The following is a 16500-nucleotide window of genomic DNA, read 5'->3' as shown; positions in this document are numbered from 1 at the left end:
TTAATATCAGTGTTAAAAGTATAGTTTTCAAGTGGAAATTAGATATTTGGAAAACTTGTAACTGCAACAGTGAGAGTGACGGCTTCCAATAAATACTTTTCTCATGAACACAATGAGGATATTAAAGAATGAAGTTTTGTGTTATTTTCTAATGATATGTTGTCAACATTTGGAAGATCTTCAAAATGGAGTGCATCAATATTTTCCAAATGACTGACACATGATTTCATATGCATGGTTAAAGATCCATTTTAAAGTTCAAGATAGACAAAATAATTTGATGTAAGAGATGTCAAAATGTTAATCACATTGTTTTAGATTCCAAATTACATATAACTTTATAAAAATCTTCACTTGTTGAGTTTTTGGTGAGTATAAATAGTAATATCCACAATTATCTGAAAAAGCTATTACAATACTCACTTCTCCAATAAATCTGTGTGAGATTGCAAATTACAATTTGCAACCAATTGCATAGAGACACAGCCATGAAAATTTTGCTATCCTCTCTTAAGTCAAATATTAAACAATTCTGCAGAGATCACTCAGATTTAAATGTTATATATATTAACATGCAATGATCATACTTAGTTCTTTGTAATCATATTAACAAATACATTTTTTTAAATTTCTATTTCAATTTTTACTATAGTAAATATGTGCTTGTATATGTATATGCATATATATGTATGTGTACATATGTGCATATATATATATACATATATGTATATATACATATCTATACAGGGATTTCTCTCTATCATACACAAAGTCTCTTTGAATTTCTTCATAATTTTTAAGAATATAAGGGGGTCCTGAGACCAACTAGTTTGACATCTGCTGGTCAAAGTCATAGAAGTTTGAGCTACAGGATTTGCTATTAAGATGACAGAAAAGCTACACTGAAGGCATATAAAGCAGCAGAATGTTTTATGTACATGTCACCTGGATATCACATCTGATACCAGGAAGTAGGAACACTTTGTCACTCAATTTTCTTTTCTTCTTTTGAGGATAAAGGGGGAATGGTGATAGGATAAAACATGTAAGTAAAAATGAAAATTGCCCTAAGAAAATTATAAAGACTTTTAATTCTGATTCTCCTCCTATTTTAAGCATTGTTAACTTGGGAAGGGTGTTGTCTGAACCAGTATATTGGTATACTGTGAACAATGTAATTGAAATAATGAAGTTGGATAAGTGTTCTTACATCATTGTTGTCTTCTTTCTCCAAAGACCAGTGCAAGGACCTGGGATGTTTCTCTTGACATACTAGCAATGGATTGTGATCTCAGGAAGCACTGTGTAACTAAATTTGCTATTATCTAATTTTTTAACGGTATGTTTGACTGTCAAAATTTTGTAGTCTAAAATAAACTACAAGCAATTGGCCAACTTAAGGACTTACATTACAGATCCATTCCTTAAATATTACAGAATTCATTGATTCTTTGATACCAAATAATTCTTTAAATTCTGTGTGACCATTAACAATGCCTAGTTTAAAATCATGGTTTTCATTACATAGTTGAAGTCACCAAGACACTTGAAACTATACATTTATAAAAACTTAGTTCAAATTGATTTTTGAATATGATAAGAAAATCAGAAAAAAATCAGAACCAGAAAAAAGTAAATGACTATGAAATAGATTTTAAGATAAATGCCATTTAAAATAATATAGAGAGAATAATTATTTTATTAAACAATATTTTAAAAACAGAACTTTGTTCATCTAGTATAAAGTAATTAGTCTTAATTTTTAGCAAATATAGGCTTTTAGGAGTAAGTGTTCAAGCTGTTGTGCACAAAGCACAACTAAAAGGAAACTATGATTCAAGTTACTAGCTGGGGAATGGGAGATGAGGGTAGAGTAGTGCATGGTTGGAATTTGAGCTCAAATAGCCACAAACATTGTGGAAAGTAAGTAGGAGGAGTACTGAGGTCTCAACTCCGTATTTCCCAAATAAGAAAGAGGGTTTTTCTTAAGTCATTGTATCATGTGACTCTTCAAGATTGAAATAAAGGTCATTAAAATGACCTAGATGAAATACACTTCCACCCAGCCTTTCCTCTTCTTAGTCAAGGTATAATACCTATAATCTTATAATTATTCTTGTCCAAGCTAGCAAATGTTACTTATGTGTAAATGTCTTTTCTAAGCACGTTTAATCTATGCTATTTAGGAATACCTGTAACATCATACATGAATTATTTTGTCTCACTGAATTTTGTCTCTCTTCATTATTAGAGAAACAACAAAATCTTTTGTTTTCTCCAGATTATATATTTTAATACAAGATAAGGATTGTAATCCCTGTCTGCTTTTTTCAAATGAATGAAATTACTTATAGAAATGTCCTGTAATGACTTTAAATTATTTTCACTTCTATAATTCTACTGTTCATAAATTGCAGTTTATCTTCACATATTTCCATTTGGTTCCTGTGCCAAGTAAAATTTGATTTTTCCTCAATGTTTAATAGCTATATTACCTTATATTGTTGCTTTTAATGTTCTGTAATTATTAGTTTCTTTATTAGTTTTGTAACACACCATTAAAACTTGGCAACAACTTACACTTCTTCATTGTCCTCCTTCCTGGGCCAATATTCTCTCAAAATGTCTAACATTGTGTAAGAATGTTACACATTGTGTAACAACAACATTGTGTAATAATGGTGCATTGCAAAATCATCTACATGCTGTAATAACACATGGACTTTGGCAAAACTAACTGTAAAAATAAAGAGAAAACCAAACATATTTATAGCATTGCAGTTTGAAGTACTTCTCTATCTCAAATAAACTTTAAGGCAGCTAGAAGATATTTGTTACCACGGACAAATCACAGTTTTATACTTCATTTTTATTGTTTTCAGGACATATTCAAAATGGATCCAGGTTTTTATTAGATTTTATATCTATTCAAAATTTCCCCTATTATTATAAGTGAAGGGAACCAATTTGAGTTAGTTTATGGTATAACAGAATATAATTGCAAGGATAAATCAGATATCACATATTATTGAAAGTATGAAAAAAAAGAGAAAAAAATCTGTTACAGGCAATCCTCTAATGCATTAAAAAAGAAAGCTGGCCTGGGCACCTGAGTGGCTCAGTGGGTTAAGCCGCTGCCTTCGGCTCAGGTCATGATCTCAGGGTCCTGGGATCGAGTCCCGCATCGGGCTCTCTGCTCAGCAGGGAGTCCGCTTCCTCCTCTCTCTCTGTCTCTCTCTGGCTGCCTCTATGCCTACTTGTGATCCCTGTCAAATGAATAAATAAAAATCTTTAAAAAAAAAAAAAAAAAAAGAAAGCTGGCCTAATGTGGGGAGGTACTATAGCTTAGCAAGAAGTTGTCAATTGATTTTCTAAGAACACCAAATCACTCTGCATAACAAAAATACAGAAAGGTTTCAGTAAAGAGGGGTTATATTGAATAAATGAAAGTCAATAAAGAGAGAGGGTTAAAAGAAAGAAAAAATGCCTGGATATTCAGGAAAGGAGAAAGGGAAATAAGAAAATAGGTTGCAACGAGATGAAAAGACACTGAAGAGGAAAACAAATATGATTTAAAGGATTTTTGCACATTATTCCTGCATGTCAGATATAAATACTATTCTCATTTTCACTTTGAAAATATTAAAATTTCTATTTTCCTTGCATGTGTTACAGGGTTGTAAATACTTGGTGACACATATGGGACAGAAAGAGTCATATTTCATTTAGAAATAAAAAAAGTTGTATAACAAAGTCTCAGAGGCAGAAATGTACTGGATTTAGGGGTCAAGTGCAAATAAGGGTTTGAATGATACTTGAATTCTCTGTCCCAGATTGAGTCTACATGCCAGCTTCACTGTTATCCACCACAGACAGGATTCTGCAAAAGAAATGGTTAGTTACCCCACTCACACCCATAACCCAAGATCTTACTGATAGGTAGAGACGGGCCCTTTTAGCTATGGTCTGAATGTTTGTGTTCTCTCAAAATTCACATGTTGGAATCTTAACCCCCCAGATGATGGTATTATGAGTTGGAGACTTTGGGAGGTGTTTCAGTCATCAGGATAGAGCCATTGTGAATGGGATTAGTTGTTTTGTTTGTTTGTTTTTAAGATTTTATTTATTGATCTTTTGGGAGAGAGAGAATGACAAAGATAGCCACAGAAAACGTCAGCAGGAAGGAGGGAGAAGCATGCCTCCCACTGAGCAGGGAGCCACATCTGGGGCTTGATCCTAGGACCCTGGGATCATGACCTGAGCTGAAGACAGGCACTTAACCAATTGAGCCACCGAAGGCACCCCATGGGATTAGTATTTTTATAAATAAAACTCCAAAGAGATATCTCATTGCTCCGTGATATGAAGACATACCTAGAAATTAGCAGTTTACAGTGCTGAAGAGGGAAAGCCTTTACCAGAACCCTACCATGTTGGCCCCTTGACTGGGACTTCTGGCCTCCAGAACTGTCAACTATTTATAAGCCACTACCCTCTGGGTATTTGGTTAGAACAGTTAACTAACACACTGTTTCATGTCCCTTTGAAAGAATGAGGGAAGGAATTCACCTGCTTAATGGCAAAACAAACAGAACATGATATGCATATTGTAACAGGCGATCCATTTATATAGATTAGGAAACATTTTATATAAAATGACAACTCACTGTCCTATGATTCTAGAAGTTGAACTAAAATATTAGAAAACATATCACAGAGCTTTTATCAAATATTTATTGAGCACTTGTTATCCTTGGATTTGAGAGCTATGTCTAGGAACTCCAGCAGATAACCAAACATTCAGATTTTCTATAAACTGCCTAAATCTCATATTTTCAGAGTGTTCCAGTGGTCAGGTCAATCCTTCCCAAACACATTAACAGCTATAGTTCATTTCAGCTATCCAGACTTATTTTATCATCTCTTACCCAAAGACACTGTTAAATCTTTAAACTCATTTTCGTTTCTCAAGTGTTCATTTTTGTTTTTGATTTTTGTTCTTCCCCTTAGTTCATGATCATAGTATCATTCTGACTTGTACTAGAATTAGAGATCAGGAGTAGAGGGAGGGAAAAATGGAATGTTGACTGACTTTATGAAATAATCCAAACTCCATATTCGTGTATCAATTTGAAATGGCATTTGAATTAAAATCATTTTTATCTATAGGGTTTTAGACTACTCCTCTGGGTGTTATATTAGTTAAAAATACATATGTATGTGTATACATAATGTATATATTTATATATATTTTGTATATATTTATATATTTGTATGTATATTATACAGAAGCCACTGGTGGCTAATAAACAAACATATGTATATATACATGTATTTATATCCCATCTACATTATATATATCTATACATAGATATTACCTGTGTGTATATACATCTATATATACACTAGAGAAATTACTAGTAAAATATTCAATATTATTTGATAAACACTCACTATTCAGGATTCAATCTGGTTTGCACTCCATATAATGAAAACTTAAGTTACAATATCCTGTATTTAGCATAGCATGTATTCATAACATTAAAGATTTCAATGATATATGGATTAAATACTTTTAAAACACTCAATAACACTTTTAAAGATAGAGTAAATGTTAGAACATATGTCAGCAAATGTTTGTTTTATAAGGAACCAGACAACAAATGCTATAGGGTTTCAGGACCATATAACTACGTGGCAACTATCTAGTTCTGCCATTATAGTTGGAAAGTAGCCATAGACAATATGTAAATGAATGAGTGTGTTTCTTTACATATGGATATCAAAATGTTAGTTCTATACAGTTCTCATTAACCAAAAAATGCCTTTCTACTTTTGTTTTTTTTTTTAACAATTTGAAATGTAAGGAGCAGTCCTTCCTTAGGGACTGATACAAAAAGAGGTGAAGGTCCAGTTACAGCCCACGTGCCAATTTGTTAAACCCCACTCTTGAGCATATATAGGAAGTGCACGACATATTTCTCAGATAAGAATAACATAGACCTAAACTTATTTTACCCTGTGATGTTAGAGAAGGGATTTTATCTTATCTCCTCTTCCACTATTAATGAAGAAGAGATAATTTCATAAAAACATTTTAATCAATTCCTAGTGGTTTGCTGCTACCTGCGTATATTGGCTCAGGAGAGCCAATTATGCATATCACAAGAATTGGCAAATGCTATAAATTAGGATTTTTATCCCCCCTAGAAAGTTGGTTGTTAAACTTTTACCAACATACATTCAATGTACTATTTCTAAGTATCCTTGGCCATTCTGTGAAGAATATATAACAGCACAAGATAATGGAGTTGGTAACAGCACAAAATAATGGAGTTGAATCATTTTGTAGGGATTATGTATGAACATTTTTAATAATTACTTTAATTATTTTTCTTTAATGAAGAGAGTATGTCATTGTTCCTTATCTCAAAAGTTCTAGAATAGCAGCAAAAGTATACTACCTTAAAGAAGGCAGATTACCACAGGCTTCACAATTTATTCAAGTAAGAATGAGGATTTTAATGTCACATGAATTCATGAAAGTAATAGTGATTCAGTATAAACTTGGTGAGATTGATCTGAGTGAGTATCCTGTTTTATTTCAAGGATGAATTACACTATGCACTACAAAGAAAAACTTCAACCTACATGTCTTTATAGAGAAAGTGTTAAGAAATCATCTTACTCGTTGAGGTTCATTTTGCAGGTCTCATTTTGTTTGGTTTTCCTTATTATTCCACATTTTAAACAATACTAAGGGTGTGATGAAGGCAAGAAAAAAGCGGAGAAAAATTCCTTAAAGGAAGGACCAAAAATAAAATCTCAAATGGAAGTGAATTACAGGTATTGCTTATTTACTTACTTTTTTCAGAAAATTTTTAAAACAAACTTCACAAATATCTGAACATTTTTTTCATTGTATCCTACTAACAGATTGTAGTACCTAGTTTGTTGTTGTTATTGTTCCCTAATGTCATTTTATAACATTCTATTAAAATTGAAAAAAAAAGAAAAAGCAAAACGGAAATAAATCCCACATTCCTAGTAAAAGAAGAATTGTGATGGAAAGAAATTCTAATTCAACAAAATCTTTTATCTAGCGAGAAGTCTGCATTTTCTGTGTGTGTAATGAGTGATAGCCAACATAGGAATTATGCTTAATTAAAAAAAGAGAAAGTTAAGGAAAGCCTCTGGTGATCTCTGACTTACTTAGGTTAAAAGTATTAGAGAACCAATATATATTTCTATAGTTTATTAAATTTAGTTCCATTTATTTTTCATTTAGTACCAAATAATGTATCTTTCTTTTATTCCTTTTTATCATCTTTATTTTACTCTGCTTATTTATTCTGTAAAGATCCAACTTGGATTGTTTCATATTTTCATACTTTTCTTACAAATCCTGTACTTTCATGACATCTTTTATGTTTAAGTTTTATTTATTTTTACTAGAATTAATGCAGCTCTCATGATATATTTTATCCCACTATCTGTTCACTTTCAGTTTCCATTTCTCCCCTCACCCCTTAAACATATCTTCAGATTCTATGTATTTTTCCTTTTTTTTTTTTTAAAGGTTTATTTATTTTAGAGACAGAGAGGGAGAGAGAGCACAAGAGGGAGGAAAAGAGATTTGGAAGCAGACTCTGCCCTGGGCAGCATCCCACTTTAAAATAAATGTACTGGGAAGGGCTCCATCTCATGATCCTGAGATCACAACCTAAGCGGAAACCAAGAGTTGGAGGCTTAACCATCTGTGCTGCCTAGGCACCCCGTATTATATTCCAATCTCACAATTTTACATGCACTGATAATTGCCATTCCAGTTGTTCAAATTTCTCCTGGACTTCAGATGTTTATTTCCTGCTCTAGCTGTATTTGTTTTGTTTAAAAACAAAACAAAGTATTAGCGAGGTTGTGGAATGTTTGGAACTATCACTCCACAATGTTTGGAACTATCACTGGCTGGTGGAAATACAAAATGGAGCAACCACCTTTGAAAACATTTTAGCATCAACTCAAAATCTTAAATATAAAGTTATCTTGTGACATCAATTTCACTCTTAGGTATATACCCAAGAAAATAAACAACCAAGTCCACTTAAAAAAAATGTACACGAATGCTCACAGCAACATTATTCTTACTAGCACAAAAGCGGAAACAACCCAAACGTCTATCAACAAATTAATGGAGAATACAAATGTGATGTACCCACACCGCTGATACTCTCTACAATACAGATAAACCTGAAAGCACTACACTATGTAACAGAAGCCAGTCACAAAAGACCATGTACTATATGACTCTATTTATATGAAATGTTAAAAATAGGCAAATTCTTGGGACAGATAGTAGATTAGACAAATTTCTAGAGGCAAATATCCCCTGGCTGGGTGTGCTAGTGTGGGGAAGGATTGCTAATTGATACTAGGTTGCTTTTTGGGACAACAAAAATGTTCTTAAAATGTGGTATTTGCATAAATTTTGAGTATTCTAAAAACTTCTGAATTACAAAAATGATGCCAATGATTTATTTTGAAATTTGACTTTGAAAAGATCTATAGACTTTCAGTTTTGTTTTTTTTTTCTTCAGTGAAAAAATCTGTAATAATAGATTTCTTGAGAAGAAATCTTGAGAAGAAATCTATTACAAGCATTATGTAACAGAGATACTAACATAGATAAAAGTTTGGTGATATTTTCCTATATTTCCCTTAGCTTTTTATTTGCTGTATTTTTCTAAAAATCTGACTTCAAATAAATAAATACAACTTCTCAAAGTAATTGTTGCAAAATCCAAAAACTGTGCTTCACAAAATTAGCTCAGACACAAATATTTTGAGTCTGTCATTATTCATATAAATTGTTACAGGTTTTTCCAGCAATTTTCAGAGATTCATGTAGAATGAGGTTGATTCATGTTTATTCATGTTACTATGAGCACAGCTCAAAGAAAATGAACTTTAAATTCTTTTATTTGAAAATTATATATTGAGAAATTTCACTGCATGATCCTGCTTACTCCCTCTGCTTACAATATAGCTGTAGGGTTTGTGCTTTTCTATTCACTGTAATACAATTATTAGTTAACTACCCCACGAAACAGAATGATTTCTTGATTCTGATAATAAAAGAAAATGAAAAACAAAGAAGTGTCAGTACACGGGTTCTCCATTGGATTATTGCTTTAGAAAATACAATTTGTTATTCTGAGACTTAAAAGAAAACACCATGCTATGTATATTTCCATATCTGCATTCAGAAAATAAAGAGAGCTCACTGTCAAAACAATATCCTTTGTATATGCCACAAATGTCTTACCTTTGTCTTGGCAAGCTGATGAGGGGTTGTTTATGACACCTCTTGCTAAGGCTAAAGAGCTTGTGTACAATTTTCTGCGCCTTTAGGAATAGTTGCTTCATGCTGTTCTCCAGTTGTTCATAGCGGCGCTGAAAATTAGAATCCATTGTCCACAAATGCATTATGGTAGATGTGTTGAGGAAATAATTCATGGGTAGCCTTTTCATAAAGAACTTGAATTCATCTGGAAAAATGTTAAAATTCCATACTTTAATACAACAATTATTTTTCCTTTTCCCCAAACACATTTAATATGTTAATAGAAAAACAAATACTATTGTTTTGTGTGTAGCAAATTAATAGCAAGTTGCGATTTTTTTTTGATGCTTTAGAATTGTTTTCTTTTTTATTCCCCTTAAAATAGAACTTTCATGGTAAAAGATAATTAAAATAATTTGCACTAAAACAAATAGTGTGGCCAGAAAGTTTAAGCTGAATTTAATTTTTCCATGTTCTCCTTTCAATGGTATTTGAATGAACTTTCTCCCACAAGTAGAAGTCATTAATCTAGCTTTCATTTTTGGCATTAGTATCAATACTTCTTTCTAGGTTTTTTATATTAAAGAAATATTTTCATTACTCAGTATAGAAAATGTATATTCATTACTAAGTGATCATATTAATGTTCAAAGAAAAAGAGAAAGCTTTTAAAACAAAAAAATACAATAGTCAACCATGAATTCTGGTTAAACAAAAATACTAACAAAATAGTTAAAAGCAAACTGTATACCAAAGAGAAAAGTTTTTAAAGAATTTAAAGCTCTAATTCTGGCTTTGTTTTTATGCTGATAATTATCATATCTGAAATTGTTTTCTTTTCAAATGTCTGATTAACCAACAAAGAAACAAAAGTCAATGCTACACTAAAGTAAGCAATCATCTCACTGTCTATTAATTATCTAAATACAAAAGGTAGCTGAGACAACAGCCAAAAGATGCAAACAACCCAACTATCCATCCATAGATGAATATATATACTAATTATGATATACATAAATAAAATGAAGTTCTGATACATGTCACAGCATGAATAAACCTTGAAAATATATAACTGAAATAAGCTAGATCAGAAAAAAAAGACAAATATTATATGATTCCACTTATATAGAATATCTAAAATATTCATGTTCCATGAGATAAAAAATAGATTAGAGCGGTGCCTGGGTGGCTCAGTGGGTTAAGGCTCTGCCTTCAACTCAGGTCATGATCTCAGTGTCCTGGGATCAAGTTCTGCATTAGGTTCTCTGCTCAGTGGAGAGCCTGCTTCCCCCTCCCGCTGCCTGCCTCTCTGCCTCCTTGTGATCTCTCTCTCTGTTAAATAAATAAATAAAAACATACATAATTAAATAAAATCTTTAAAAAAATAAATTAGAATTTACCAGGGGGTAAGGAACGAGTGAATACAACATTATTGCATATTAGCTACACAATTTGTGATGATGAAAACCTTTTGGAAAAAAGATTGGGGTGACAATTTTACAACATTGTTAATGTAACTAATGTCACTGAATCATACAGATAAAATGACAAATTTTATGTTATATAATTTTACCTCTATTAAAACATTTTCATACACCAAGAAGAGATAGTATAGCCTTTCCCCCGCCTCACTTTTTCTTCCAAAGCAAATATGAAGAGGGACTCAAAAAAAAAAAAAAAAGCAAAAACAAAACAAACAAAACACAACTCTTTCTATTGCTTTTACTATTTCTTTAAAACATCAGTTTTGTTAAGAATATCATGTTGCACCCATTTCACTGTAGTAGATGACTGAGTTACCTCCCCACAAAAAGCAGGAACCCACAACAAGATTTCTAAAGTGTTTTCAGTGGCTAAAGAAGTATTATTTGGCAAGTGAGACAGATGATATTTTAGTCATTATTCTACCCATCAAAAAGTTACATAGTATGCATTAAACCTTAGCCTCTCCTTGCCTTCAATTCCTCTTCTGAAACTGAATTTTTCAGTGTACTTTGTGGATGATAATGTCTCATTTCACTTTAAAATTGTATGATGTTATAAACAGCTTTTTAAATCATCATTTAGTTAGTTTTAAATATCCAACTCAAAAACAGTTGTTTTAAATGTTCTGTTGCAGCTACTTTTATTTAACTGGAATTGGACAAGGTGTGTCAATAGCCATTTCTAGGTTGTGTGTCTAACACAATGTTTTAAAACCTCCAAATTATCATTTCTTTATGCCATTCACTTGGGCAAATTACATTAATACATATACATATTTAGAGCAATTAATTTGTATTTATTTTATGTATTAGAGCTATTTCAGTATTCAGATCCAGACTTTTCATCAATGCTACAAATACAACTTTTTGGCAATTAATAAAAATTACATTCGTGTATATTGGAGTTATTACTTCATCTAGAGCAAATGAATACTGAGCTCTGGCATCTTTTGGACATTTATGGCATCAACTTTTACCAGAAGAAGAAGGAAAACGTAAAATAAAAGGGAAAAAGTGATTTATGAAGGAAGCTTTTTGAAGATGTATCCATTTGATATGCTTTAATCTTTTTTTTTTTAAGTAAGCAGGGTATAAATAAGAGATGCATTTTAAAATTCCAATTTCACAGTACCCTACATTTCGTTTGGTCCCATATGTCTCTTTTGAGAAATTCCCTCTTTTGAATAAAAGAATTGATGCATGGAAATTGGAAAGCATTTCTTGGATTATTCACAGAGCAGATGTCGCCACTTTGAAAACTAATCATTCATTTCATTGTCATCTTTTACTTGAACACTTTTGATAAGACTTTATTGTTTCATGGCTAGGCATATTTTAATTATTTTCATTGTTTGTTCTAATACTATTCTGAAAGTCTCTAAATTAGTAAATTTTATTCAAATTAAATAATATTTTAAAATGAAATGTATTTTATATTACCAAAGTGTATGTAATATTATATGTCAGCTGAAAACCATCACTATGTAATTTCTAAGAAACACAGTTTTAACATGGCACTTGAATAATTACTTCATTATGAAGTCATTAAGAGTCACTACTGACAGTCATTCAAAACATTTATTAAACACCTGTTGTGCACAGAGCATACAGATGTTTCGGTCCATGAGAGCGACCATGGATAAACCTTTCATCTTATTTTTTTAAATGGCAAATGATTTGAGATAATTTCTGATATTAAAATAACATCTCCCATTTCTGAAATTCATTCTACATAGAAGTCAAGAGAATCTCCAGAAATATTTATCTTTTCTTTTATGCTTGGTAAGTAGTAAAATCCATATTTATAGAATGTGGACATGAGATTTGAATGATACAGAAGAATTGTTATATTAGCGATTTACGTAACTACAAAAAGAAAATACAATGATTTGGGGAGCAAAATAACATTTTATCCTACAGTTGTTGCCAAAAGCCATTTTGAAGGTCAAGTACTATTGCTTTTCAAGTGGCAAGTAAACAATGACTAGCCATACATTTGGGGGTGAGTAAATTTGTAAAAAAAACCAAATTAATGTTATATAAAAATGACCCAGAAAAACTAAATTTAATTTCTAGGTTATTAGAGAGTCACTAATCCAGAAATACCTGTTAAGTATGTACTAACTGAGTACTTTTGCTCAGCATGGTCTTGAGGACTACGGAGAAACAAAATAATACAGCAACAATAATAATAAACACACTCTTGCTTGCAGGAATTTATAGTCAATTGGTCTTAACAAAACGAATTCACATGAAGCAAAGAATAATGTGGAGAAAAATGCACGATGTGAATGAACTCTGCAGAGGCAAAGAGAATTAGGCTAGGTGACTCTTTTCCAGTAAGTTATAGAGGACTAGAGAGCCATCATCTTGACTCTCTATACTGCTACTACTTCTCTATTAAAAATGAAGTATTTTTTTTAAATAGTTGAACAAGTTTTGATCCTTCTTTCTCCTTTCCCCTGATAGTAACTCTAGTTAACACCCAATATTTAATTAGCTAATTTTGGAACTAATTTGTTCTCCCCCATCCCAATCTCCCTTTGTCTCTCTCATTAGTTCTTACTTTGACAAGAACTCTCTTAAGTGCTTTAAATATTAATTAATTAATTAATAATCCCTCCACTAATCCTTCATGTAAATTTTATTGACTTTATTATGTTTGTAGAATACAGATGATCTTTACTTTCTTACCTCTAATGTTAGCAAAAATTTTTATTAATACCTAAGGCATTAACATACTGAGCTTATGTATTTATATGTTTGTACTCTATTCTCATGCTTCACAATTGAATTAAATAGGTAAGAGTAGAAAACTGAAAGTTTCAGGGTATAAAATAACCAGTCATAAATAGGTAAACCCTGATTTATGTTTCTGTCTATATTGATTAGCATGAAAATCACTGACCAATATTACTGATTATGTATTTTTAAATATTCAGAATCACTGTTCAGAACTGATTTAGAGTATATTTTCAAAGGTGCTGTGCATTCTTTTTTTTTTTTTTTTTTTTTTCTTTTTAAGCAGGCCTCTGACCCAGTGTGGAGCTTGATGCAGGACTTGAACTCATAATCCTGAGATCAAGAAGCTTAACCAATTGAGGCACCCAAGTTCCTCCTAAAGCATTCTAAATTTTTTTAGAGCTTCGAGAACATATACTTTACTTCCTCAAAATTGTAGAAAAGTAATCAGGTATTTTTCATTATTATTTAGAAATTTTTTTGAGTTATAAATACATGAAAATAATCCAGAACAGAATCTGCTTCTATTAGAAAGTAGGACTATGGTTAGAAAGGACTGAGGGAGGAAACTGGTGTTTTTGTGAATTCATATGAATGTGTTATTTGATTAAAATTGAAATAAATATTGTGAATTAATATAAAAAGCCTAAAATACTACTGAATTATCAATGCACTTATGTGCATGTCTTACGTGTACGACATTTTAAAAAAGTGATCTTATTTAATTGTTTGTTAATACAAAAGTAAAATCCTGTTGGTTCACATTTCATGCATTTTTTTTCTGAAAAATTAACATATTGAGACAATCAAAGTATCTTTTCAGTAGAAATGACCATGCTTTATGGATAACAATTTTAATTATTCTGAAAGTATAGAAACAGTCTCATCATCATAATAAAATATTGTATAGTATCTAGCAAAATAAGCAGGGAACAGGCATCTTAAAATGAAAGACGGTAACAGACCAAAAAATGTGGGTCAGATATATTCGAAGAATCTATGAAACATTGTTTTTAAACAGAATCATCATTTCTGATTTTGTGACACTACCAATCTAATGCCTTCAAATACAACTCTCCTGCTTATGGTTGGGAATGCAGGATTTTCTGAAATAATACATATTAATAACAACTGCAGTAACACAAATTTCCTATAAGCAATGAGCTAATGAAACAAACACGACTTCCATACCCTGAATGCTGTACTGTACCCTGAACACATGGAAAAATATATCCTGTTTCTATGGCTGGATTTTAATTTATAAATCTGTTGGTTTAGTCTAAAATAGATTTATCCTTATGTTAAGTACTACCTCCAGAGCTGAGAAATAAACATCAAATTATTCCCATCACGGGTCTTCCAAGTTATTGCCCAACTGGAACACCCTGTTAGAAGTTACTTTTTGTTTCTCGAGACCTAGTTTTCTAGAAGATACCATGGATTCTTTTATCTTCTGATTTTCACTTGCAAATATTTGGCTTAATTAATGGCAAACCTTGACACCACAGAAATTGTGGCCTTAAGCAGGTAACATATGAAATTGAGAAACGAGTGGGGATGTGAGTAGGAAGAGGGCTGATGTGAAAAAAAGTTGAAAGAGAGAAAATCCAGGTCATCAGTATCCTGAATGGCAGAAAGTTCTCAAGGGTGGAAATGAAAATCTGATCCCCGAGGGAGTACAATGAATACAGATTTTGACCCCCTCCATAATTCTGACTGTAATTATTCAATTTTTACTTTTACAAAGTTTTTTTTTTTTAAACTATCCAAACATTTCATAAGGGCTATTTGAATGATTTGTATCAGTTCAAGAATCTTTCCAACCTCTACAGTGAATCACTGGTATGACTTTGAGTGGCCACATATCAGTGCAAGTCTCTTCACACCATTCTGTAAGTCATGGGTATAGAATTCGTACTGAAATTGACAAAATACTATAATGCTGCCTAAGGTAAATGGCAAGCCTGTTCAATAGCTTGTGAACGGCCGATTTTATGAGGCTACAAAGTGATGAGTCCAAAAGGGCATAAATCTAAAACTGACCCTAATTCCCCAGCAGCTGCCCAGAAGTAAGTTGTGTTTTTCCTGCTTTCCTTTTCTCTGAAAGACACAGCACATTTTTATATTAAAATACTTTAATACAGTGAGCCAGGTGATTTGGCCTTCATTGGGTTGCCCTGTTTTTGGAACTCCTTTTGGAATGTTTGAGAATTACCCAAGCAGAGCTTTAACTAGAAAACCTTCAAGACTCAGGTCTTGCCTTTCCCAGTGCCCATGCAGAAGAGAGTAGGGGCATCATATAAACTTTAGGAATCTGTTGTACCCACCCAGATTTTGAATCTTAAGCTGTTGATGCAATAGCAAAGAAGATGCCCAGAGCAATTGCCTTAGGAAGTAGTGGTTACAGCAGCAATGGTAGTGTTTGGAACAGTCTAACATTTATTGCAGTTAGCAGTGATGACCTCACTAAATAAATCTTGTGTAAAACTTCGGCTTCATCTTGACTATATGTGGCACGAGTATGCCTCTCTAGGTTACTTGATGATTCCTAATGCTATATAATATCCTTTAATGAATTTCTTATCAGATTAGGTTGGTTAGAGCCTGTTTTTCTTACTTGCAGCAAAGAATCTGCCAGACTGAAGTCATTTGGCAATAGCTTTCATGCGCAATAGGGACAACATATACTTGGTGTCCTACACTAGTTGAGACAGAGGCTTTTTAAATCCATATGGTATTACGAGTGGAAGTCTACCAATAGAAATACCACCTGTGCTCATCTAGAATGTGTAGAAACAGCATTTGAGACTATATGCTTGCATAGAACTGCATGCAGAACATGAAAAATGCAAAGACTGAGGGTGAGTTGGTTACTACAAATAAGGATGGCTTGCTCAGAGACCTCAAATGCCTACACTTTCTTCTCAAAGA

At 32.2% G+C, this 16500-nt stretch overlaps 1 protein-coding gene across 4 annotated transcripts in view; it reads right to left on the bottom strand.

The window, feature by feature from the left end:
* The window catches only part of BRINP3 (BMP/retinoic acid inducible neural specific 3), a 392077-nt gene that overhangs the window by 59638 nt on the left and 315939 nt on the right, over nucleotides 1-16500 (bottom strand). For all 4 annotated transcript variants that reach the window (XM_059146396.1, XM_059146399.1, XM_059146397.1 and 1 more), the window contains one exon: nucleotides 9326-9548. In XM_059146396.1, the coding sequence (XP_059002379.1) occupies nucleotides 9326-9548 (223 nt within the window). The remainder of the gene's footprint in view (nucleotides 1-9325; nucleotides 9549-16500) is intronic.

Source organism: Mustela lutreola, chromosome 14, assembly GCF_030435805.1.
Source record: "Mustela lutreola isolate mMusLut2 chromosome 14, mMusLut2.pri, whole genome shotgun sequence".
In the NCBI taxonomy this organism is placed as follows: domain Eukaryota; kingdom Metazoa; phylum Chordata; class Mammalia; order Carnivora; family Mustelidae; genus Mustela; species Mustela lutreola.
Note: the sequence above shows the minus strand (reverse complement) of the source record. Positions and strands in the feature narration are given on the sequence as shown.